This window comes from Leuresthes tenuis, unplaced genomic scaffold, assembly GCF_036924035.1.
Source record: "Leuresthes tenuis unplaced genomic scaffold, fLeuTen1.0.hap1 SCAF_1, whole genome shotgun sequence".
Lineage (NCBI taxonomy): Eukaryota > Metazoa > Chordata > Actinopteri > Atheriniformes > Atherinopsidae > Leuresthes > Leuresthes tenuis.
Window position 1 is genome coordinate 20,325,374 of NW_027325355.1, and position 21,645 is coordinate 20,347,018.

Here is a 21,645-nt window from a genome sequence, read left to right on the forward strand (position 1 = left end):
CTAACAGAGAGGAAAGCATAAGTACATGTGTGTGTATTTCTAGTAATTATGTGATGTGAGATCAACCACTGCAATTATATTTTCTAGCTAAAGAAAAACTTGATACATTTGAATAAATGTAAGACTGAGCAGAGGAAGAACATTTAAATATTTTGCAATGCAAGTCTCTTGCGTTGTTTAACTTCATGAGAAGAGTCATACCTCAACATTTAGCACTCTTTATAGGGTGTATCAAATTCTAACAAGTAGCACAGCTCTACTGCAGTTGTATGTCAAATTCAGGGGTTACCACAAAACGGAAGGGTTTACTCCTTGTGACTGCCTTCAGTCTTGATAAACTAGCATCATATTTAAATTTTTCACATCCTAACTTGTCCAAATTTCATCACAATTTAAGAATGTCATTCTGTATTTATTTTACATTAGAAAAAAATACAGTTAAAACCAGATATCATTACTTATACATCTCAAAAATCACCTCTCACAAAAAAACTAATGAGACAAGTGTTTTTCCTTTTTAGCACTACAAATGTGGGGTCAGAACGTGAGAAACTCTGCTTCATCAGAGCCCAATCTCTCCCGGTCTTTAATGTTTTAGATGTCACGTCACAGTTGCATGGCTGGTGGTGTGGACATTTTTAGTCCAGGGCTTTACATACGCAATATTTTCCACATTCTGGTTTTGCCGTTGATAGTGTCCCAGCACTCACAGGATGCAAAACCTGCACTTTTCCAATTCTCTCATGTTAAACTACAAGTGTTGACAGAACCGTATCTTAGAGATGCACTTTATCCAGCAGTGCAAGATCTAACACGACCCATCTGCTTGAAGCGGGGAAAGGTCAGATAAGCTTTTCCTCAAAGCCATTTACCGTCTTTTCTGATTGGGAACATTTAGACTCCTTTTTGGAAAATATGGGCTGGCAAGGTCAGAAATTCCACATGGCAGTGTTGGTGTTCTGGTGCTCTGCACTCTCTTCAGTTAATATCAGGAAGACATTGCCAAACGATTCAAAACAAGTACAGCAACCATAAAACAATATCTCAACAGACTAACAGGTGTAACAAATTACATTCACTTATGGAATAGTTTGGCAGTACTTATTCATGAGAAATGTTCATTCAAGTGCCTGCAGGGTCTCTCAGTGGTGTGTGCCAACACACTGTCCAGCCAATAGTATGGATTTGTAAACAAAAACAGCAGTAACAACATCAAGTGTCACATTATTGGAAGGCTGAACAGTCATTTTATACCAAGCAAAAGAGACATTACAGAAATCAACATCTAACCATTTTAATGCACAGTTGTAGTAACCAATGCACAACATACAAAAACAAACCAGTGGTTTGAGCTTGGTTAGGTCGGTGAAACTGACAATTAAAAATCAACTCTAAAACACTATAATGCATAAAAGAAAAAAACAAAACAAAACATGGAAGTCTTTTAGGTGTGTTTTATGTCTAATAGGTGGTACATTACACACCTCCGTAGGCTAGAAAGTCCAACAGTCTTTTGAACAGCACTTGTAGCTCACCCAAAACATGTCAAGCCTAACTAAGATTCACAAATTTTTACAGTTTTTCTTTATTCCCTCTCATGACTAAAAAGGTTCGTATGTAATGAAAAATGATAGAGAGAAACACAAGGTAGGAGTGAGAAGATGTAAAAGCTTAGAAGCATTCACTTTCACGCGTTTTACACTCAGGTCACGCACACCTCTGGCGGTGCTGTGCTCAGTTTACTACTACCAGCTTCGGCAGATTCTGCTACCGGTGCTGACCCACTATCAGACCTCTCTGGGGCCAAGGTCGGGCCAGCCATGGTCCTTTTGAAGAGGCGGATGCTCATCTGAAGCAGATCGTTGTCAACCATGGGTGTAGCGGGGTACTGCTTGGTTAGGCCCTGAAGAAAGAAGGGTTTGGTTTGTTTTAATGACTTTTAAAGAGGAGTTAGTATAGTTTATCTAGGCTAAATAACTGGATACTTACCTTCTCGTTTTTTAACAGCTGTCGGCGGATGGCGAAGTCCCTGCGAGCACACAGGGCCTTGCAGCAGGGCCCCAAGTTGCTGAGCAAACCTGCCCTCTCCACGCGCCTGTTCAGAGCCGCCATATTCAGGGCCCCCAGGTCATGCTCGAAGAGCTTGTCAACATCTGTTGGTACAGGACCAAAAGAGATTTAGACTGATGGATCAGAGAATAATTTCAAATAAAGACCAGACTAAAAACTTTTAGATAAATAAAAGCAGCACAACTGTGCAAAAAAAAGCAGTTAACACGACATTGGCTGGCAGTGCAAGTATGAGATCAGAAATTCAAAAAATAACTCCTGAAAAATTAATGTCAAGGTTCGATAATGTCAAAACTCACTTTTGGGATCATCCAGCTCAGACTTGCACACGTCCTTGACTTGCTCCAAGAGCTCAGGACCAGCGAGTCGCTTGGAGATGCCCGCCCTCAGCAGCACAGCCCCTGGGGTAAAGCGGAGCAATGCGGCCCCCGCTGCCCGCGGCTCCTGTTTCTGTTTGGGCATCAGGCTGGACCAGTCGACGTCAATCACATCTAGAGGACCTGTGGACACAAGCGAGTGGCAGGTTTATTTTAAGCATTTTCCTTGAATGAAAATGGCTTTAGATAACAGCGAAAATGAGTTTAGCATCTCTTTGCACTCAGCAATGTTTTCTTCCGGTTAGGGCCGTCAAATGAAGAAGAAGAAAACAAATATTACTAAGTATTACTGAGACAGTCGTATCCTGTGGTATCACTGCCAAAAGTGCTTGTTTTTGTCACCATGTATTTTATGAACAAACAGTCAACAGTGAGATTTAAATGCAAGTTCAGAATGAGGCTACACGAGTCTTGTGTGAGCATAAGCTTGTTTCCATAACAACCCAGACGGGGGATGATTAAAAATAAAAAAAAACTTAAGTTATATTCTAAAAAGAAGGGATTCATATATGGGGAATTAATTATTTATTTGGCCTCTGTAAATCAAGTCCAGAATATTTTCATGGATTTAGTATCATGTTTGAAATTTTAGTGTTGCTCCAGTGAAGTTGAGGATCGGTCCCAAAATGCTTTCCAAATAAAATCAAAGGAGAAAAGAAGTTAATGATACCTGTAATTTTCTCATCCTCTTGCTGATCCTCTTTTTTCTGACTGTCAGCCAGAATTTCATCCAGCTCGTCGTCACTGATTGGTTCATACTCCTCTCCAACAGATGCGACTGACTGGTCATCTTCTTTCCCATCATCATCTCCTGAAAAAACGTCACGCACCGTTTCATTGAATCCATATAAGAATATAAGAAAATGCAGCGAGTGATCTCTAATTACATGCTTCCATTTTCTTACCATCAATACTGTCCGTCTTCTCCAGCTCCCGCTGATCTCCCATCAGATGATGACTGTTCGGTTTCTCAGGCTCTGGAGGACTGAAGGCTTCTCTTGGCAGCAGAGGCTCATAGTCACCCCTATCCTGCCTCATCATGTCTCCTCGCAGGTCTCCTCTCATGTCACCCCTCATGTCCCCTCGTCCTGGAGCTCTGGGGTCCCCGTGGGGCGGTAGGTCCATCAGCATCATCCTCTCCCTCTCTCGATCGCCACCTCTTTCACCCCTGCTGTCTCTGTCCCGCTCCCTCTCTCGATCCCTGTCCCGCTCCCGATCGTGCTGCTGGATGAGTCCTTCTGGCAGTAGGCGTTCCCTGTCCCTGATGTCCCTTTCCCTCAGGAGAGGTTCCCGTCCAGGACGCATCAACAAGGGCTCCCGTCCCCTGCTTGGCCAGTCCCTAGGTTCTGGCTCCCAGTCTCTTTGTTGAAGGGGCTGCTGGAGGAGCAGGGGCTGCTGCTGTTGCTGTTGCTGCTGCTGAGGCCGGAGGTCCTTTCGGTCTCGTTCCCGCTCATAAGGCTCCCTGTCTCTCTCCCGTTCTCGGCTGTCGTAGGAGCCGGCCCGGGACCTGGACCTGGCCTGCCTCTCAGAGTCAGGAGAGCTGCGCCTTGAGCTATGGCTGCGAGAATCTTGACGGTCTGTAAAACAAGATTTTAAGTTTTGGTTAGACTTAAAACTAATTGTGGTCTGGCAGTTTTATATTCTATGGTTTAATATTGCTCGGGATAGATTGGCAGGCGTGTCAATTTGTGTCTATATACCTGATGAGGTGCTGCGGCTGGGTTCTCCTCGCCTTAGCTGGTCAATTCGTGATTTCCTCTCAGCCCCAGGAGGATCATTTGCCACCGGCCTGTCTCGCTCTCGTTCCCTCTCTCTTTCTCTCTCTCGGTCACGAGAGTTGGTTTCTGGCAGTCTGCCCCGGCGCGATCGTGGACCTTGGGGGTCTTCTCGGTGGGCTGACTCGTTGGAGGGTGAACGCAGGCGTCGAGATGATGTTCGGCTCTGGTTGCTCCCCATGCTGCTGCTCCGTGTCTGCTCCGGTGGGGGTTTGCGGAGCAGGGGCTGTGACATGAGCGGCTGTGGAGTCATAGTCTGCAGCAGCATTGGAGGGTCCGGGGAAAGTAGAGGGGCAATAGGTGGTGGATTGCACCTTTCCCTTTCCCTGGTCATCCTGGGGCCACCAGCTCTTCTAAGAGGCTCAGCTGGAGTCCTCTCAGCAGGAGCCAGGGGAGCGTGTGTGTCCAGTGGACCCCCTCGCTCTGTTACCTCCTCATCTGACCAGTCGCTGAAATTGTCCATTTTAGAGAGTGGGGAGGGCTCTGCATTGCCTCTAATTCCGTGGTGATCGGGCCTCATTGAGGGCGGCGGCGTCCGAGGACCTCTCTTCTTCTTACTATGTGGCTGATGGGCTGAAGTCTCCTCCTCAGATGCATCAGACTCTCCTCCTCGTGAGCGTTTCCTCTTTCGGTCAAGGGCCTTCTTCTTGGTTCCTTTCCTGGGAGAGTGTAAGGGTGGAGGCACATCTGCAGAGGCACCAACTGGAGGCTCAGGGTTGAAACGGTCCCCTGCAGCAGCCAGACTGATGACACCGACAGTCTCCTCATCTTTGCGACCCTTCTTTGAGCCCTTCTTTAGTGACTTTGTCTTCTTTTTTCCCTCCTCGTACAACTGGGAAGCAGCAATGTCTCTGTCTTCACCACCAGAAGCGAGGGCTGAAGGAGGCGCCGGAGGAGTTAATTCCCGCTGGTCTCTGCCTCTAGCACGCGAGTCAGGTGGAGCATCTGAGAGGTACTCTCCACGTCTCTCTCCTCCTCCTCCTCCTCCTCTGCTTCGCTCCACACGTGGCTCCAGCTCCTCATGGCGACTACGTGCTTCCCTTTTGTCCACGACTCCTCTGCGCTCCTCATCCTTCCAGTGAGCGGTCTTCTCATCAGATGCAGCGCCCCTTGGTGGTGATCGTGACAGGGGATCCTGGGGCCTCACCACCTGACTTAGCAAGCGATGCTTGTCCCCATCTGCATTGGCACACAATACAGTAACATAAAACACTAAAACGTCAAATGTGCATTTTTGAAGCTCTTCTTTGCAGAAATGTGAAACATTATGTATTTTGTATGAACTACTCATTTCTTTTAGCAACAGATTTTCACTTTTATCCAATTTGCAGTTACAGCCAGTAGTTGAACATATAAAACTAGCAAAGACCAAAGCAAAATAAACCTTCAGAGAATTAAAAGTGTATGCCCAGTAACAAATGGTGTTTGCTTTGTACAAGAGGTGCATTCCTCATTCAAGAGGAGTGTGTCCTTTTCAAAAAGAATTTTCTTACTGTCAGATGGAGGTGGACACACTGGGCTGGGGAGGAGGGGCTGTGGGTGGAGCTTGGCCTGCCCTCGGCCAGTCGGGCGCTCACTTTTATCTTCAGGACTAATGTAGCCATCACTGTCCGCAGGGCTGAAGTCCCGTGCTGCTCGCTTGGGAGAAGGTCGGGGGCTTGGACTGCTCTCCACCCTGGGCCTCTTCCGACTGGAGAGGGCGGAAAAGAATTGGGACTGTTATTCCAAAAAAATATGTGATGAATATTAGGGGAGAATCGCACGGTAAAGCGTTCTATCAATTATTTAAAAGAAAAGGGAAGAAAACTGAGTTTTGGGCCAAGTAGTGCATCAGTAAACCACAGTGCATAAAACAAAAAGAAAACCACAAACTGTTAATCAGTCGTCAGCCACAATATTGTAGTCAAGGCATAAAGGTTCCTGGTTTGATCCCTAAGACACTGAACCCTACATTGGCTCTTTCTTACTGTGTTCCCTGCTCGTAAACAGCTTTGGATAAGTTTGCTAAATGAATGGAATAAAATAAGCGCCATCTAAAATATTAAAAAATAAAAACTTTTTAGTAAAATGGTTTGATCTATGGAACAGAGAAGTAAAATGTTTGGTCATGAACAGAAATGTGATTTAAGACCTTTCGGTTTGAAAACCGTGATGAAGAACAACAGAAAGAAGCCTGAAAACGGACTTTGATACATGCCTCATCTTGCGATCATCCCGGGTGTCTCTGACCGGCCGCTCGTCCCTGGTGTCCTCTCTCCTCTCCCGCCTGTCCTCCCTCCCTCTCTCTCGCTCCTCCCATTCCCGCTGCCTCTCTCGCTCCCGCTGCTCCCTCTCTCTCTCCCTCTCCTTCCTCTCCCTCTCTCTTTCTCTCTCCTCCCGCTCCCTTTCCCGCTCCCTCTCTCGTTCCCTCTCTCTCTCCCGGGCCCGCTCCCTCTCTGCCTCCCTCTCCTTCTCTCGCTCTTTTTCCCTCTCCCGCTCCTTTTCCTTCTCCCGCTCTCTCTCCCGCTCCCTGTCCCTCTCTCGCTCCCTCTCGCGGGCCCTGTCCTCTCGTCTGTCGTCTGATCGATCTGTCCTGCGCTCATCCCGTCTCTCCTCCCTCTCAGACTCCTCTGACCTCCGCTGGTATCGGTTTGGAGAAGCTGCTCTTTGGTCTGGAAAAAAAAGAAAACCATCAGACAGGAGTAAAGCAACTTTGCGTTAAAATCGCTGTTTTTATTTTTAAAGCAACATCCACATCGTGAGATCACACGTCAATCAGATTTTATGCTTGCATCCCCCAAAACTCTGAATATCACATTTGATGGCATCCAAAGCACAAAGAATGACATCAATTTAATCATTAATCCTAAACCCCACCTCTCTCTCGGTTGTCTCTGCGATCCCGCTCTCCATGTCCTCCTCTCCTGTCATATGAGGAGTCTCTGGCCTGCTCTCTTCTATCACTCTCATAGCGGTCTCGGTCTGAGCCCCTCTCAGCGCTTCTTTCACCAGCATTGCGATCTGTGCTCCTCTCTGCACTCCGTTCACGTGCAGCACTGCTCCGTGACTCCCAGTTATCATAACTGCTGTCCAGTTGGGAACTGCGGGAATTTCTGTTTGAGCCTGACAGAAGAAGAAATGGGAGGAAAGAAGTTACACATGGGCCCAGCTTAATGTTAATGTTAAAGAAAAAAAGAAGCCAAATGTAATATCAGTCCTTGCCTTTATCAGATGCTTCATTAGCACGCCCTCGTCCTCGTCCGTTCCTGTCTGTCCTGCTCTCCGTCCTTCCTTCAGTTCTACCGCCATCATCCCGTCCATGACCTCTCCCATAAATCCTGTCCTCCTGAGCTGGATCCTCCTTCCTGTAGGCATCACTTCTCTCTCTCTCCCGCTCCTTTTCCCGCTCCCTCTCTTTCTCCCGGTCCCGCTCTCTCTCCCGTTCACGGTCCCGACGTTCAAGTGACTCTCGACTGGAGCGGGTGTCAGCCCTGCTCTCTCTTGAGTCCTTCACATCTCTGTTGTCACGGTTGTCACGCGAGTCCCGGGTCGTTTCCCTTCCTCGATCACGAGCGTCGCGCCGCTCACGAGCCTCTCTGGTGTCCCTGTCATCTCGAGCATCCCGGGATGAGACGAGTTCAGAGTCATAGTCTCGGTCGTCACGGACACCGTCTTTATCTCGTTTGCTGCGGCTGTCTGTTTGAAGAGAAGAGAAGAGAAGAGACACAGAGCTTAATAAGCGATGACTGATTTACTAATTCAATTTAAACCAGGCTTTAAGGAATCATTCAGAACTTCAATTCTGTATTTGATTAAACAGTTGGGTTAAATTTCCTCTTTCAGAATCGCTATAAAACTTGCAACAGACAGCAGAAAAACAACGCAGTTTACAGTAGAAGAACCAATATACCATCTCTACGCTCCTGTCTGCGTCCCTGGATGGGCGGACTCCTCTCTCTGTCACCCCGACTCCTCTCTCTGCCTCTGGAGTGGCGCCTGCTGGGGCTCAATCTGTCAGACCGCCGATGGGGTGAGGTGTCGTGGGAGGCCGGGGGTGAACGTGAGCGCCGGGAGCTTGGAGGCGAGGAGGCGGAAGCCTGCCCCGTGGTACTCCTGTGGTAGGTAGGAGAAGAGGAGCGGCGCCGTCGAGGGGAAGGAGAGTGGCGCTGGGCAGAAGAACCAGAGTGGGAGGAAGGGGAGTGGTGGCGGGGAGGCGTGGGAGTGCGCTGGTGGCGTGGAGGAGTAGGAGACCTGCAGTTACAAAACGCTGTTAGCTCATCGTACCTAGATTTGAAAACACTTTTCTGTTAAACAAGCATTTGGAGTCTGCCTTAATAGTTTTAACAACAAATCAGTTATTTTGCTGTGATTAAGCCCTGACAAAGAAAATATCTGACATGCAATCTGCGTGTGGAGACCTGCGAGGTGGAGAGGCGAGTGCAGGAGTTTTATGGGATGAAACTTTAGGAGAGGCGGATTTCTTCCGGGCTGAGGGTGACACACCCCTGGAGGGAGATGACACGCTGTCAGAGCGCTCGTCTGATGTCACTACCCGCTTGGCCTTGTGGGAACTGTCAGATCGATCTCTAAAGATACAAAAATTCAAAAGGTAAATTTAAGAGGATTTTAAATACAAGGTGAAAACTGACAACAACTGTGAAGAGACATTACATGCAAAAGAAAGTACCACTTAAATCAGGTTAAATGGCTCCATATTTACAGCCTAAGGTGTGTGTAGAAGGCTATGTGTGGTCCTATTATTTTAGTCAGTCTTGTACAAAAAGCTACTAAACAGTTCTTGTTCCAGTCAAATGGGTTTGGGTTTCTGAAGATGGAGATAAATGCTGGGTAGCAGTGTGTGTACAGCATCTTCAGCCCCTCTACATCTTCTATATGTACTGCATAGGGTCGGAGAGCAAGCACGCATCTTTCTGTGATTTAAATGACAACCTGCTTCCAGGAAAATAGAAAATAAAATAACTAAATGAGGAACAAATGTTCATTAAATAAAAAAAAGATTATGTACAAATATCCCGTCATAATAAAATGCAATAAGCCAAAGCTGCCCAGTGACAGAAGGGGTCCACACTGTACCTGCGTTTTTCCTTCTTCTCTTTATGTTTTTCAGTATCTCGTCCACGATCCTTCCCTTCTTTCTGCTTCTCCTCCGTCTTCTCCTTGTTTTTGTGTTTTCCTTTGTGTTTCTTCCCAACCACAGGAAGGTCCAGAGGGACAGGGGGTGGAGGACTGGGTGTGCGGGGCCCTTTCTTCTTGCTGTGGCTTCCTTTTGATGCCCTAATAGAATAAAAACATGGATTTCCATTGTACTTTATCATACAACTCAGATCACATCATTAGGCCATAGCACCAGTATATGTATATAAAAATCTTTCTTTTCGAATGGAAGTCTAATCTGTAGCGCTGTTCAGCTGCATCATGTCAGTAAAAATGACACCCAATGGGGCTCCAGATTAACTTTTTGCCTTGGTTGCCCCGTTTCAAAATGCAGGAACACAAATTTTTCTTCATTCTTTGCAACCAATGCAGTAAATCGCAGTGGCCATTTTTATGTACCCAAGCCACAGAAACCGGTCGATCCACTCTCTGGAGAGACGGATGGTTTAACGTCAGCTGCACCAGTGCGACCAACAACAACAACAAAAAAAAAAACTTCTCCACAGACTCCACAGATTTCTGGTTGCATGTGTATCCAACCTTCTTACCTTGTAGTTTCTGAAACAGCTAAAGACACTGCTGCCTTCTTCTCTTTCTTCCCAGAGCCCGCTCCTTTGGTTCCACTTTTGTGTTTCGGGGAGCCGTTGGACTTTCTGGATGAAGGTGAATCTTTGGAGCTTAATAGTTCAGGAGAGGCCTGTGGGATAGAGATGGCATTTCAGGTTGAAGATTAGTGACAGGTACCCTTGCAGACAATGATCTCTCCAAAATAGGTGCCAAATATGTCACTCTGGTGTTTGAAACCCAACACACCTTCTCTCTTACTTTTGGCAAGGCAGTGGTTCGAGTTTTTGTGAGAGTCTCATCTTTTTTGATGACAATCTCTTCTCTCTTTTCCAAGTTCTCCTGCTCCAGTTTCCTCAGTTCTCGTTGAATCTTCTGGCGCTTCATCTCTAGGGATAACTCGTAGTCGTAGTCACCGATATCAGAATCTGAAAGTGGAACAAATAAAAACAGGCTTCTATAAAAGCCAGAAAGAAAGTACACACTGGTGTTCTTTAGCTCTTTTCTACCCATATCATAAAAAAATTAAAATAAAATCTAAAAAAAATTAAAAATAAAATCAGAATCTAGTACTGTCAAAAAGAAAAGAAACTATCTGAAGAAAGGAGGATCAAGTGTGGAATCAATCTGTGGAAAACATCTACTTCTTCTAACATGAAACGGTTTATTACTGCAAAGAAGGGACGACGTGTATTTAATTTACGGCCAACATTTGCAGAGATAAACTACCACAAATGTAGTTTGCTGGTTTAACTCCAAACTTGTGTAAAATGAGGACACAGATGCACTGAACTGCAGCATTTAAAAAGCAGGAATCATCTAAACAGTTGGCATAAAAGACTGAAATGACATAGTTTAGTACATCCAACCATGCTGTAAAGATGCCATTCAGTGCAGGAGTCACATTTAGTTTTTTAGAAAAACACAACATGTGTACAGCTGGAGGTGACTAATGTGTCAACCAAATAAGTAAATAACACGCAGCTCCACACATTAATGGTAAATGATTTTGATAATAGACATTAGTCTACAGAACTACCTTCACGATTAGTTTCCCACTCTGTGGGCTCTTCCTCACTGGCTGGGGTGCGCTCCTTTGTGATCTTTATATCCTCCTTCTCCCTGTGTCTGCCTCTGGAGGATTCTCTCTGCTATGAATGGACACAAAAACAAATGCTCGATTCTCGTAACGTACACATCACCTTAACTATCCTGCTCCTTTTGCTAAATAGAATCAAAGTCAGGATTAGAAATGCAGACAACTTGTTACAAAATCAGACTCCATTTGCGGAATCCACAACAGAATACTAATTAAAAAGCAGACACCAAGGTAGTGGACAACTCACTCTCACTGTGGGGGATGTGGGCTCGTCTAGGTCTCGCTTCAAGTTTTCCGGGTCAACATCCTGTCGTTTATTCTTCATCCTCTCCCGCAGATCACCTGTGGGTCTCTCGGTCGACCTGCTCCATCAAGAGAGACACATGAAAACCCAAACACATGGATAAAATGTGTGTTAAAATTCGATGAGCACAGCAGCAAGCCCCAACCACCTTACCGGCTAAAGCTAAATCCTTTGCCCCGCGGCTGAGTTCCATGTGTGTAGCGACAAGTGTTGCCGTAACTGCAGTTACCAGTCTTCAGCCAATTTCTGCAGTGACTCTGAAAGACACGTACAAGTTAACCTGGTGACCAAAAACAACATACTGCTGACCTGACAAAGCTATCATAAAAGGGAGACTGGAGTCAGCTTCAACCGACAAATGTACTCTGAGTCTAGCCCTAATCAAAGAGGAACAGTGGGCCATACTATAGAAATTCAAAAACAAAAACAACGATAGCTCAATTGCTTTTGCTGCATGCATCTGACTCCTTGAAAATCAACACAAATACCGATTTCTTAAGAGTGTGTTGGAAGTTCAAATTAGTATCGGCTGAGAACTGAAAAAACGTTCAAGTCTGGACAATACATACATCAGCAGCATTACTCCCAGTGCTGGGGCCGAGTCTTTCGAACACACTGGGCCTGCGAGAGGGGGTGGTGGGGTTGGCGGTGCTGCTGGTTGTGGTACTGCTGCTGCTACTGCTGTCAGATATGGTTTTTGAATTCTCCACTGTTACCTTCCGCCTGATCTTGGACATTCTGCAGGACTGAAAATACGGCAAAAAATGCTTTCAAAAATACCCCCGTGTAGTTATATTAGAAGCACTCAGAATTTGGTAAAACTGTCGCATTAACAGTTCTTTTTGTTGTTGTTGTCGTTTCCAAAGAATTAGTGAACAAACAGAATAAGCCGTCAACAAAATTAAAACAGTACACTGAATGTTGCTGCTGCTGCTTCTCAGTAAAGGCCGAGAGGTGCAAAACACAACATTGCACAAAGCAACAACACAACCAAGAGCACCAACAAACGTAATAATACCGCAAACGAACAGGAAAAACACACATTTCAGAAAACGAAACGTTTCCGTTTTCTGAAATATCCTGTTTTGCTGTGTTGTTCGTGCGATTTCTGAAATATTGTACCTTGCGTCTAATGTTGGTGTGCTTTGCCTCTCAGGGACACAATAAAGCAGCTTATTTAACTATGAGCCAACAAACTTTATCTCCCGTGTAACTGTTACATTCCCTGAATGAGTTCATTCAAACTGAGATTAAGGCGCAAATTTTAACTCGAACACTCTGACTGAGTGTTCCTGGCCGGGCTTGTGGGCCTCCAGCATATTCGAACAGTCCTACAGCAAATCCATCCATCCAAAACATGAAGAGACGTTTTATTCTGGCGTGGAGCTGCTGTGAACCAACTTCAAGCGAGCAGTAATGCAGGCTGACTAAAGGTTAGCTAAAGTTCCTTGCTAACCACACGGTTTTAACTCAGCCTCATGTCCCCCATTATTCTGCACGTATTTACTATCCAAAATACGCGGTCGGTTAATGGTTTATTATTCACTACAATTCTTGTTTTAAAAATGCGAGCTAAGGCTAATGCTAAAGTTAACTGTGTCATGTTTTATCTTAGCACGGGGCCTTCAAGCCGCACCAAGCAGCGTGCCTAATAAGATGCAGAAAAAAAACAGGTCTCACCCAAGATATTGTTTTGGTGTCGCATCTACTTAAGTCCAGTTAGCGGATTAAGCACTTGTAGAAATAACAAGGCTTATTCTTTAAAATCAAAGGCAGAATCTGCCCTGAGTGCCTTCATATTGGCGGAGAGTTCGCGTCATGGCCCATTCTTCTTCTGTGGTGCTTTGTAGAGAATTAGTGTAGTCCGGTGCGAAGCATTACCACCGCCGCCACCAGCCATTCATTCCTCCCAGCCCTCATCTCAGAGGTGGGCAACTTAACCGAGATTTATTTTCAAAATTAAAGTAATGAAGGTGCAACAAAGGACACAACTGAATTTAAACACAATTTTATACAATACACATAAGAAAAATAAAGGTGTAAAAATTATCCCAAAATGGTACATTTGCTTTGTTGTTCCAGCTGTGTCCGAGTATGTGTACAATCATCATACCATGAAAGGTTTTGTACATTTTCTCTGTATCAGAACTTGAGTCAGTTTAGAACGGACTGGTAACCTACGTAAGAAAGCCAGAGTGTCCAGTGAAAACCCACTCTGTCTCAAGAAAATCATGCAAATACTTAACTGACAGGCAACAGGAATGAGAAACCTTGTTCCAAGGCAACAGTGCTAACCAGCTCACCATTGTGCAGCCCACACACGTCTGTCAAGAGTTAAGATTTTTGAAGGTACAATTTTGTACCCTGAATTGACAGGGAGGGCCATTTCTTTATCTTGCAGGGTTTTACTAAAAATGTCTCACTGGGTACCAAAATAAAATCTTTATTTTTCTTTTCACTGTCAGAGAAAGGTGTGCTCTGTTTCCCAAGCTTACCGTTTATAGACCCCATGGCATATCAGCTGTTCAATCAAAAGTTGTGACAGAATACAGTATTTTGATGTCCTCTCTGTTGAAACTGTTTCAACTGAGTCAACTTTTTTTTTCTTTTTGATTCATCCACCCAGAGCCTGGTTCTGCCATCACAACCATGGAACTTACTATTTGACAGTGAATTTAGTGAATTGAGAGTGTTAACTGGTTTCACTACCTCGTGATTTTTGCAATTTTCATTTTGTGTTGTTTGATTTTTAATTCAGGTCATTGTTGTTTGGATTGAGATGGGTCCAATAGGTTAGCGTCTCACCATATTATGACCCTTAAAACACTGTAGATTTCAGCACACTTTTGCATTAAATTATGCCTCTGAAATTCAGTTAAGAGTAAATAAGTTTATACATAATTTCACTTAAAGAGAATATGGATGCTAAAAATAAATTATACTTTGTTTAAAAGCTTTTTTAAAAAGCGATAACATCTGTGTTTCTAATGTTCACATAAAGTAAGTGTTTTTTTTTTTTTTACCATATATTCATTTTCATGCATTTTTTTGTATTGTTATTACATCATTACACAGGATCACATTGTACAGGGGTTATGTTGTTGTTTTTTTAACTTTTAAAGCATTGTTAATACAACAGCATATTTCATTACCATACAATATCAACTGTAAGAATAATACTAGTTTTACTGATTCTGTGTAATACACACACACACATAGATATATACTTCTATATATACTCATATGTATAATGACATTCTGCAGCTCTGTCTCACCTAACTGTTGAAAATACTGGAAAAGGTCATCCAAACTGTAGGTCCGACTTATACAGTTTGAGGGGAACTTATTGTAGCCTGTGTTTTCTCTAGAACCTTCAATGCAATCTTCTTCACAGCAATTAAAGCTTCATTGCAGGCTTTTGAAATCAGAGATGTTGGCAACAGGAAGCCGTACCGTCCGCGGTCCTGGAGCTCAAATGTGAAGGAGTATTTGATGCCGAGGTTGTACGCCCAGTCATCAGAACCACCAGGAGCGAGGTCTGGAGAAAAGCAGGCAACAGTCATGTGTGTGAATCTGGTCAATCTTATTTTGCTTCAGTAAAAAAATAAGTCTTTCTCACATATTGTCTTTGCTCCTGGACCATATCTGTAGTTGTTGCTGTAATATCTTCTGATTGCCTGGGCAGCTTCTTGGACCATCTCAAGCTTTAAAAGTGAATTGATTTCCCAAATGTAATATTTCAAGAGAACAGTGCAGTGAGTCTTTGTGTTTCAGCTGAAATCAATGAACTGATCAGTTGTTGACCAAACTACTCACCAAATCTCTGTGATTCTCTGCTTCTTCAAGGGAGCAGGAATATGGAAATAGCAGCATCTGAGAGTAGGAGTGGATGCTGAGGTAGAGCTGCACCGAGTCTTTGTGACTGCGTAGGAAGTCGGCCACGGCCTTTGACTCTGGCTCGGACTCAGGGAACGCGCCACAGTAGATCTCAGAGCAGGGATCATGTGAGGCTCCCTCCGCTGGGTAGAACAGGAACACTTCACTTTGTAGGCGATACCGAAGCTCTCATATGATGCAATGTGCTGAACTCAGACTTTAAACTTCTTAGATATACTGTGGTTAGGTATTCATGAGGAAGCAAAAGTTTCAAAATTAGTCTTTAATTCAAACTGAAAATCAACTTCTGAGGAGAACTCACTGCACCAGTTGGCATCAAAATTTCTGTTCAGGTCGACTCCGATGCAGCCAGTCTTGCTGAGAGAACGGTTCTTCCTCCACATCCTGTTCTGAGACAAAAAAAATTCAAATATAGTTGAAATTACTTCTTGTATAACTGCTGTCGCATAATACATGGATTATTGCATGGGCTTACTGGACCCAAAGAGACAGAAGTCCCCGGAGCATCACCAGCAAAAGGTTAAAGACACAAACTAACTACATCTGCAGAGATGTATACCAACTACGGAGACATGCAAAATTACTCCAAAAAGTGGGGAAACAAATACAAAGACACACAAAAGAACTACCAAGAGACACAAAGGAGCAGAACAATCACAATGAGACACACAATATAGTGCAAAGAAAGATGTAAACTGGATTTGTTCTAGTAAAATCCCAAAACAAGCGGAAGAGACTACAGTAGATAAAAATGCAAAGTGAGTACCAACAATATTACATAAAATGACTGCAGTGAAACACAAACTGATAATAATACAAAGTCACGTGTAAAATGTGTAGACAAAGGTGCAAAAGAGACACAAATCAGACAAGCAACAACTACAAAAAATAACTACACAAAATTATTACAAAAGGTTAAAACAGCAACAAAACACTTAAACTGACAACATAGACACAGAATGACTGAAAAGAGATGTGAAATATTAAGAAATGTTTTGAAAATGATGACAGGCACAAAATTCAAACATAGACATACAAAAGGACAGTAAAAACTCACCAGGAGAAAAGCAGAACGATTATAAAGTGATTTAAAAGACCAAAAAGTCAACAACAAAAAAATCCTAAACAACTACAAAGACACAGAAACAACCAAAAAAAAAAAAGAAAATATGCCAGAGATGAAAAGTGATGAAAAAACATTACATTAACAAAACAGACACAAAATAACTACAAAGAGAGGGAAAACTACAAAAAAGGCATAAAAGTGACTACAAAATAAACTATAAGGCAAAATTATCACATTGGCACAAAACAATTACTGAAACACCCAATGAAGACAAAGAGAGACACAAAAGCAGAAATCTTTACAAATCATGGGAAATGGCTATAAAGGTTGACCTTATAACTTTGCTTCACCGTAGTGGGACTTGCTGGCCCTCTACATGTCTGTGCTTAGGAGCTATTGTCTAAAATTCCATCCTTGTTTAACAATAAACATTAAAAACATGTTCTTACTGTTGTCCATGTGTATTTGTACCCATCAGGGTTCATGACGGGCAGGATGTAGACGTCCATGTTGTCCAGAATTTGAGTAATGTCTCGGTTATGTTTGTAAAACGACAACGACTGTGGGAGAAAGGGCAGTGATTTAGTCCCCAATTAGAAAACAAACTCAAGGACATTTCAGAAAAGATCTCAGAGTAATTGTACTCACATAGTCAATGAACCATAAGCAGAAAGCAGGAGAAATCCACTCTCTGGCATGGATTCCACAGTCGATCCACATTGCTTTTTTATTTGGCCTGTTATTGAAAGAAAGCTGAGAAAAAAAGGTCAAGGTCAACATTAGTCAGGGGAGGACTTCTCAGACTCACTTCAGTGCATAAAAGCAATGTTTCTGTATACTTTTCAACATAAAATCCTTATAAAGGAACAAATCATGCTGGTTAACATATTTATCATCATTACTGCTTATAGGTTCTGGATAAAACTTTACCTTCAGGGCAAAAAGTGGCCTCTTTTCGTAGGAGGAGCCAACAAGTATGAGTTTGACTGTGTTGGGGTTGTCATGTGCGGTCCTATTTATCCAGTCATAGATCTACAAGGGTAACAGTGGGTTTGGATGTAACGTAAAACGATTACCATCATAGATTCTTGTTCAACCTTTGTAGAGATTAAAGTGTGGCAAATTGTAAATCCTGCCTCTGAATCATCCCAATATACTATTCACTTTTAATTACTAACACCCTACGGAGTGTCATCAAACACAGAGAGGTTAAAATCTCACATCATCCAGGCTGTGATATTTCTCATAGTAAGTTGAGCCACTTCGTGGGTCAGTGGAATCATTCCTTCTCTGCATTTCAATCAGCTCATTGGTGTTCGCCAGCATCACCCTGAAACAGAAGTGCAAGTGAGGCTTAATCCCCTAGAATGAAACGTGACACAATGTTCAGTGTATGCCGTGTTTTCGGGCAAGCAGCATACTCGTGTGTTATGTCGTTTGTCCTCAGTAGATTCTTGATAAAATCAGAGCTGTTTGCAGGAACAAAGAGGTGGACTTCGGTTTCTTCTTTGATGTAGTGAGGTGAAGCAGGCTGCCACAAGGCTGTCTGCGAGAAAACAGCTAATGTGGTGATTCGCAGAAAGAAAAAAAATAGACACAAGGCATGCAAATACTGATAATGAAAAAATTAAACTTTACCTCGTAATGGGAGGACACATTCTTCACGATGTCCACTTGTTTTTCAGTTTTGGGGGTGATAGATAAAACTTGGTCACTGAATAAAAGGAACACAAGATATTTAAAACAAGGACCTGCCAAGGAATGATGAAGTCAAAATACATGATGGTGTTTTCACTTGTTTTAGTCCCAGAGTACAAATTGTAATAAAGACTATTAATCTCCAACATAATCAGCATAATCTAACAGGCGATTTACCGTGTTTCTGTGCAGTGTCCCGTCTTCAGAATCGTGTCCAAATTCATAAAAACAAACAGAATCAAAAGAGTCGTCATGATGTCAGAGTCCAGACTGGAAATGTCAGATGTTTGTTCCAGCTATGGGAGTAGGGAGGCATTATTGATTGAAGCCATGTTTATTTAGAAGTTAAACTTTACTTTTTAGAAAGAACGAGACAGGGCATAGATCAGTAGACACGGAGAAGACTGGTTTATTACTGCTATCATATTTGTTAACAACATCATTGAACAATCAAGAAGTTACTAATGACTAAGTTAATGCAAACACTTATACTTGAGTTTTCATCCATCCATCCATTGTCTATACCCGTTTAATCCGTCGGTCCGGTCGCGGGTGCGAGGGGCTGGAGTTTATCCCAGCGATCTACTTGAGTTTTCGTCAGCAGAAGTTGGAAAAGACCGCGCAGTTATACCTCCTCGCCTGTAGGTGGCGCCAGATGAAAGTTAATCCCAAACCGAAAACAGTGACAAGCTGAGGAGGTTGTGATATGATGATGCTTTTCTGTTGGCAAGATGTCGGCCCACGATCAGCTGGCCCTGTGTTTGTGTGAAATAACGAGGTAAAATGTGTTTGTATGTGAAGTAAATATTTTTCACCAATCGGGAATATGTCAGTCGTAGCTTTTGAAAGCTTAGTTAGCTTGTTTTTGTTGTTGCGTCCACTGCAGGTCTTTCATCTAGTAGCAATAAACGATAGACTAACGCTGTAATGTTGACATAGTTCGTGGTATTAAAATCAATATAAGCTCATTCCCTGGCTTTTGTCTGTGGAAAGAATACAAAGGTTTGTTGGTTGTTATGAAAACCTGGCTCTTAACACGTTGCTAAAAGCGAGCGTCCACGCCATTGTGGTCCTACAGCATGTGACACTGTTTCAGTGTATTTAAAAGGTCTTTACAAACTATAAACGCTAACTCTTGAAACTTCCCCAGTGTGTCCTTTTAATTATTTTACAAAACCACATCTAAGTTGCAGATATGTAAAGATCTGCTTTGAGAGCAGATTTGATTTGATTTAAAGCATTTCTCTTGCTATGACTAAAGGCAGGAAGACACCAACAGTGCTGTATGAGTGGGTGTCTGTGGCTTGTAGTGTGAAGCACTTTGAGGCGTCAACAAGACTAGAAAAGTTAATTAAGATTCATTATAAGCCTACTTTGAATATGCGTTGGTATAAGAAGACTTGTGTGACTTGTATTTGCTTTTATATGTTCTTCCCAGAAAAGCACTGTATTGTCTCCACTGCAATAAGAATCAGATGACTGTATGACTTTGCACGTTGCATCTCTTTGTTTCAGGTTACTGTGGATGTTGCTTCTGCCGCTGGGGGTTCTCTGCGTGCTGCTGATTACTGTCCTGGTCCTGCTGGTGCTGGCAATACGTTTCTGGCTGCAGAGCCTAAGGAATGCTCGGCGGGCGAGGGATGGTCGCCCCACCGTGGCCTTTTTCCATCCTTACTGCAATGCCGGTGGTGGGGGAGAGAGGGTGCTCTGGTGTGCCATTAGATCACTACAGAACAGGTAGAGCAGATTAACGACTTCCCTCAATTATTTACTTGTCATAGTGGAAGTGTGTGATCATTGCTGTTTGTCTGTCCTTATGTCTGTCGGCAAGATTATGAAGAAAATGACCAAGCTAGTTTTCATGGAACATATCTGCAGGTATGCGGATATCAACTTGGTGGTGTACACAGGGGACTTGGGCGTGACGGGTCAGCAGATTCTGGAGGGAGCCCGACATCGTTTCAACATCGTGCTGCCCCGGCCGGTTCAGTTTGTGTTCTTAAGGCACCGGCTGCTCGTGGAGCCGGGCCTGTTCCCTCATTTTACCCTTCTGGGACAGAGTGTGGGGTCCATCTTCCTGGGATGGGAGGCTCTGACAGAGTTTGTTCCGGACCTTTACATCGACTCCATGGGTTATGCCTTCACTCTCCCACTGTTTCGCTACCTGGGAGGCTGCAGTGTGGGGAGCTACGTTCACTACCCCACCATCAGCACTGACATGCTGTCTGTGGTGAGGGAGAGGAACCCAAGGTAATCACTGTGTGTCAGGTGTAAAGAGTGTAAAAAAAAAAAAAAAAAAAAAGTAGTGGTTTAACTTGTCATTGGATTCATAACCAAAACTTGTGCTTTTTAACCTGGTTAATGTCTCAGGTTCAACAACCCAGACCACATCTCTAACAGTCTGTTCCTGAGTGCCTTCAAGGTGGTCTACTACTGCTTTTTTGCCCTGCTCTACGGCATGGCCGGCTCCTGCAGCGACCTCATCATGGTCAACTCCTCCTGGACCCTTGATCATATCATCTCACTGTGGCACTCTCCCAACCGCACCAGCGTGGTCTACCCGCCCTGCGACGTCAGCGCCTTCTTGGACATTCCGCTGGAAGATGACGGGGACAGGAAGTGCCGCTCCATCGTTTCCATCGGGCAGTTCAGGCCAGAGAAGGACCACCGGCTGCAGATCAGAGCCTTCAAGAAAGTGTTGGACAGGAGGAGGGAGGGGTTGAAGCTGGTTCTCATCGGTGGATGCAGGAATCAGGAAGATGAGGATAGGGTGCTGATGTTGAGAGGGCTGTGTCAGCAGCTGGGTGTGGCCGACAGGGTGGAGTTCAAACTGAATGTACCCTTTGAGGAGCTGAAGAGAGAAATGGGGGAAGCCACCATCGGACTGCATACCATGTGGAACGAACACTTTGGAATAGGTAATTAACCAGACTTCTTTTACATTGAGACAGGCTTTTAAAGAAATATTTGTTAAAGTGCATCTTTTTTTTCTTTTTCTTTCCCTTGTAGGCGTTGTGGAGTGCATGGCAGCAGGGAAGGTAATCCTGGCCCACAAGTCTGGAGGTCCCAAACTGGACATTGTTGTACCTTTTGAGGGGGGTCAGACTGGCTTCCTTGCAGACGATGAGGACAGTTACGCCAATGCCATCGAGCAGATCTTGGCTCTGCCGTCCGCAAGCCGGATGCAGATTAGACGCAACGCACGTCAGTCTGTGGCGCGCTTCTCAGATCAGGAGTTTGAAGCCTGCTTCCTTGCTGCCATGGAGCCTCTGATGGGAACACTAGAGCGATGAAAGAAGGAACCTTTGTGTGTTATTGATACGATGTGATATTTGGACTGGTTTTGGAGTCAATGCAGCAGTAGTTCTGTGTTTAGAGTTTGTATTTTTGTAGGACACATTCCTTTGTCAGCTGTGCAAGTTCTGTTCAAATTACGTGAATTCAACAAAGGACAAATAAGCTTTGGTTTAATTACGCACTGAAAAATACTGTAAAAAGGGGGTTAAAGATGCTAATTGGAAACATATTTATTGTTTACAAGATGTATAATTCTTTTCATGTGAAGTATTTTTGATATTGAGAATGAATTAAATAAAAATACAATTATAAGAAACTAGTATAAGAAATGTTTGCATTCATGT

At 43.8% G+C, this 21,645-nt stretch overlaps 3 protein-coding genes across 7 annotated transcripts; 1 reads left to right on the forward strand and 2 right to left on the reverse strand.

The window, feature by feature from the left end:
* Window positions 1-562: 562 nt before the first annotated feature.
* Window positions 563-13,198, reverse strand: zc3h13 (zinc finger CCCH-type containing 13). Of its 4 annotated transcripts, none has more exons than XM_072361908.1 (20): window positions 13,024-13,198; window positions 11,913-12,089; window positions 11,497-11,600; window positions 11,287-11,401; window positions 10,980-11,091; window positions 10,202-10,368; window positions 9,925-10,073; window positions 9,296-9,496; window positions 8,599-8,787; window positions 8,112-8,452; window positions 7,424-7,897; window positions 7,079-7,324; window positions 6,420-6,873; window positions 5,716-5,912; window positions 4,148-5,401; window positions 3,353-4,024; window positions 3,118-3,258; window positions 2,370-2,570; window positions 1,990-2,153; window positions 563-1,903 (listed from the first exon to the last, which is right to left on the reverse strand). In XM_072361908.1, exons 2-20 carry the CDS (start codon window positions 12,078-12,080, stop codon window positions 1,703-1,705), a joined length of 5,550 nt encoding a protein of 1,849 aa, XP_072218009.1. In that variant the 5' UTR covers window positions 12,081-12,089; window positions 13,024-13,198; the 3' UTR covers window positions 563-1,702. The 4 variants fall into 4 exon arrangements, with proteins under 4 accessions (XP_072218009.1, XP_072217950.1, XP_072218164.1 ...); XM_072361849.1 differs by having other exon boundaries at window positions 10,190-10,368; XM_072362063.1 differs by having other exon boundaries at window positions 8,620-8,787; window positions 13,024-13,197.
* A 137-nt stretch (window positions 13,199-13,335) lies between these two features.
* cpb2 (carboxypeptidase B2 (plasma)) lies at window positions 13,336-18,294 on the reverse strand. 2 transcript variants are annotated; one of them, XM_072362466.1, is made up of 11 exons: window positions 18,182-18,294; window positions 17,945-18,020; window positions 17,728-17,852; window positions 17,528-17,636; window positions 17,237-17,338; window positions 16,955-17,059; window positions 16,756-16,866; window positions 15,542-15,629; window positions 15,160-15,362; window positions 14,963-15,047; window positions 13,336-14,881 (listed from the first exon to the last, which is right to left on the reverse strand). In XM_072362466.1, the coding sequence occupies exons 1-11, from the start codon at window positions 18,256-18,258 to the stop codon at window positions 14,667-14,669; spliced, it is 1,296 nt and encodes a 431-aa protein (XP_072218567.1). In that variant the 5' UTR covers window positions 18,259-18,294; the 3' UTR covers window positions 13,336-14,666. The 2 variants fall into 2 exon arrangements, with proteins under 2 accessions (XP_072218567.1, XP_072218496.1); XM_072362395.1 differs by having other exon boundaries at window positions 15,160-15,380.
* Window positions 18,295-18,543: 249 nt separating this feature from the next.
* alg11 (ALG11 alpha-1,2-mannosyltransferase) lies at window positions 18,544-21,617 on the forward strand. Its single transcript, XM_072362280.1, has 5 exons — window positions 18,544-18,782; window positions 19,520-19,741; window positions 19,883-20,254; window positions 20,375-20,922; window positions 21,014-21,617. Exons 1-5 carry the CDS (start codon window positions 18,736-18,738, stop codon window positions 21,295-21,297), a joined length of 1,473 nt encoding a protein of 490 aa, XP_072218381.1. The 5' UTR covers window positions 18,544-18,735; the 3' UTR covers window positions 21,298-21,617.
* The last annotated feature ends 28 nt before the right edge of the window (window positions 21,618-21,645 follow it).

Excerpts from the sequence above, each read along its gene's own strand:
- cpb2 (XM_072362395.1), bottom strand. The coding sequence starts at position 18,258 with ATGACGACTCTTTTGATTCTGTTTGTTTTTATGAATTTGGACACGATT. Across the intron at positions 17,339-17,527 it reads AATATCACAGCCTGGATGAT|ATCTATGACTGGATAAATAG; the intron begins GTGAGATTTTAA and ends TTACCCTTGTAG. Across the intron at positions 16,867-16,954 it reads GCTTATGGTTCATTGACTAT|TCGTTGTCGTTTTACAAACA; the intron begins GTGAGTACAATT and ends TTTCTCCCACAG.
- zc3h13 (XM_072361849.1), bottom strand. The coding sequence starts at position 12,080 with ATGTCCAAGATCAGGCGGAAGGTAACAGTGGAGAATTCAAAAACCATA. Across the intron at positions 10,369-10,979 it reads GTGGGAAACTAATCGTGAAG|ATTCTGATATCGGTGACTAC; the intron begins GTAGTTCTGTAG and ends TTCCACTTTCAG. Across the intron at positions 8,788-9,295 it reads GAGAAGAAGGAAAAACGCAG|AGATCGATCTGACAGTTCCC; the intron begins GTACAGTGTGGA and ends TTGTATCTTTAG.
- alg11 (XM_072362280.1), top strand. The coding sequence starts at position 18,736 with ATGTCGGCCCACGATCAGCTGGCCCTGTGTTTGTGTGAAATAACGAG. Across the intron at positions 18,783-19,519 it reads TGTTTGTGTGAAATAACGAG|GTTACTGTGGATGTTGCTTC; the intron begins GTAAAATGTGTT and ends TCTTTGTTTCAG. Across the intron at positions 20,923-21,013 it reads GAACGAACACTTTGGAATAG|GCGTTGTGGAGTGCATGGCA; the intron begins GTAATTAACCAG and ends TTTCCCTTGTAG.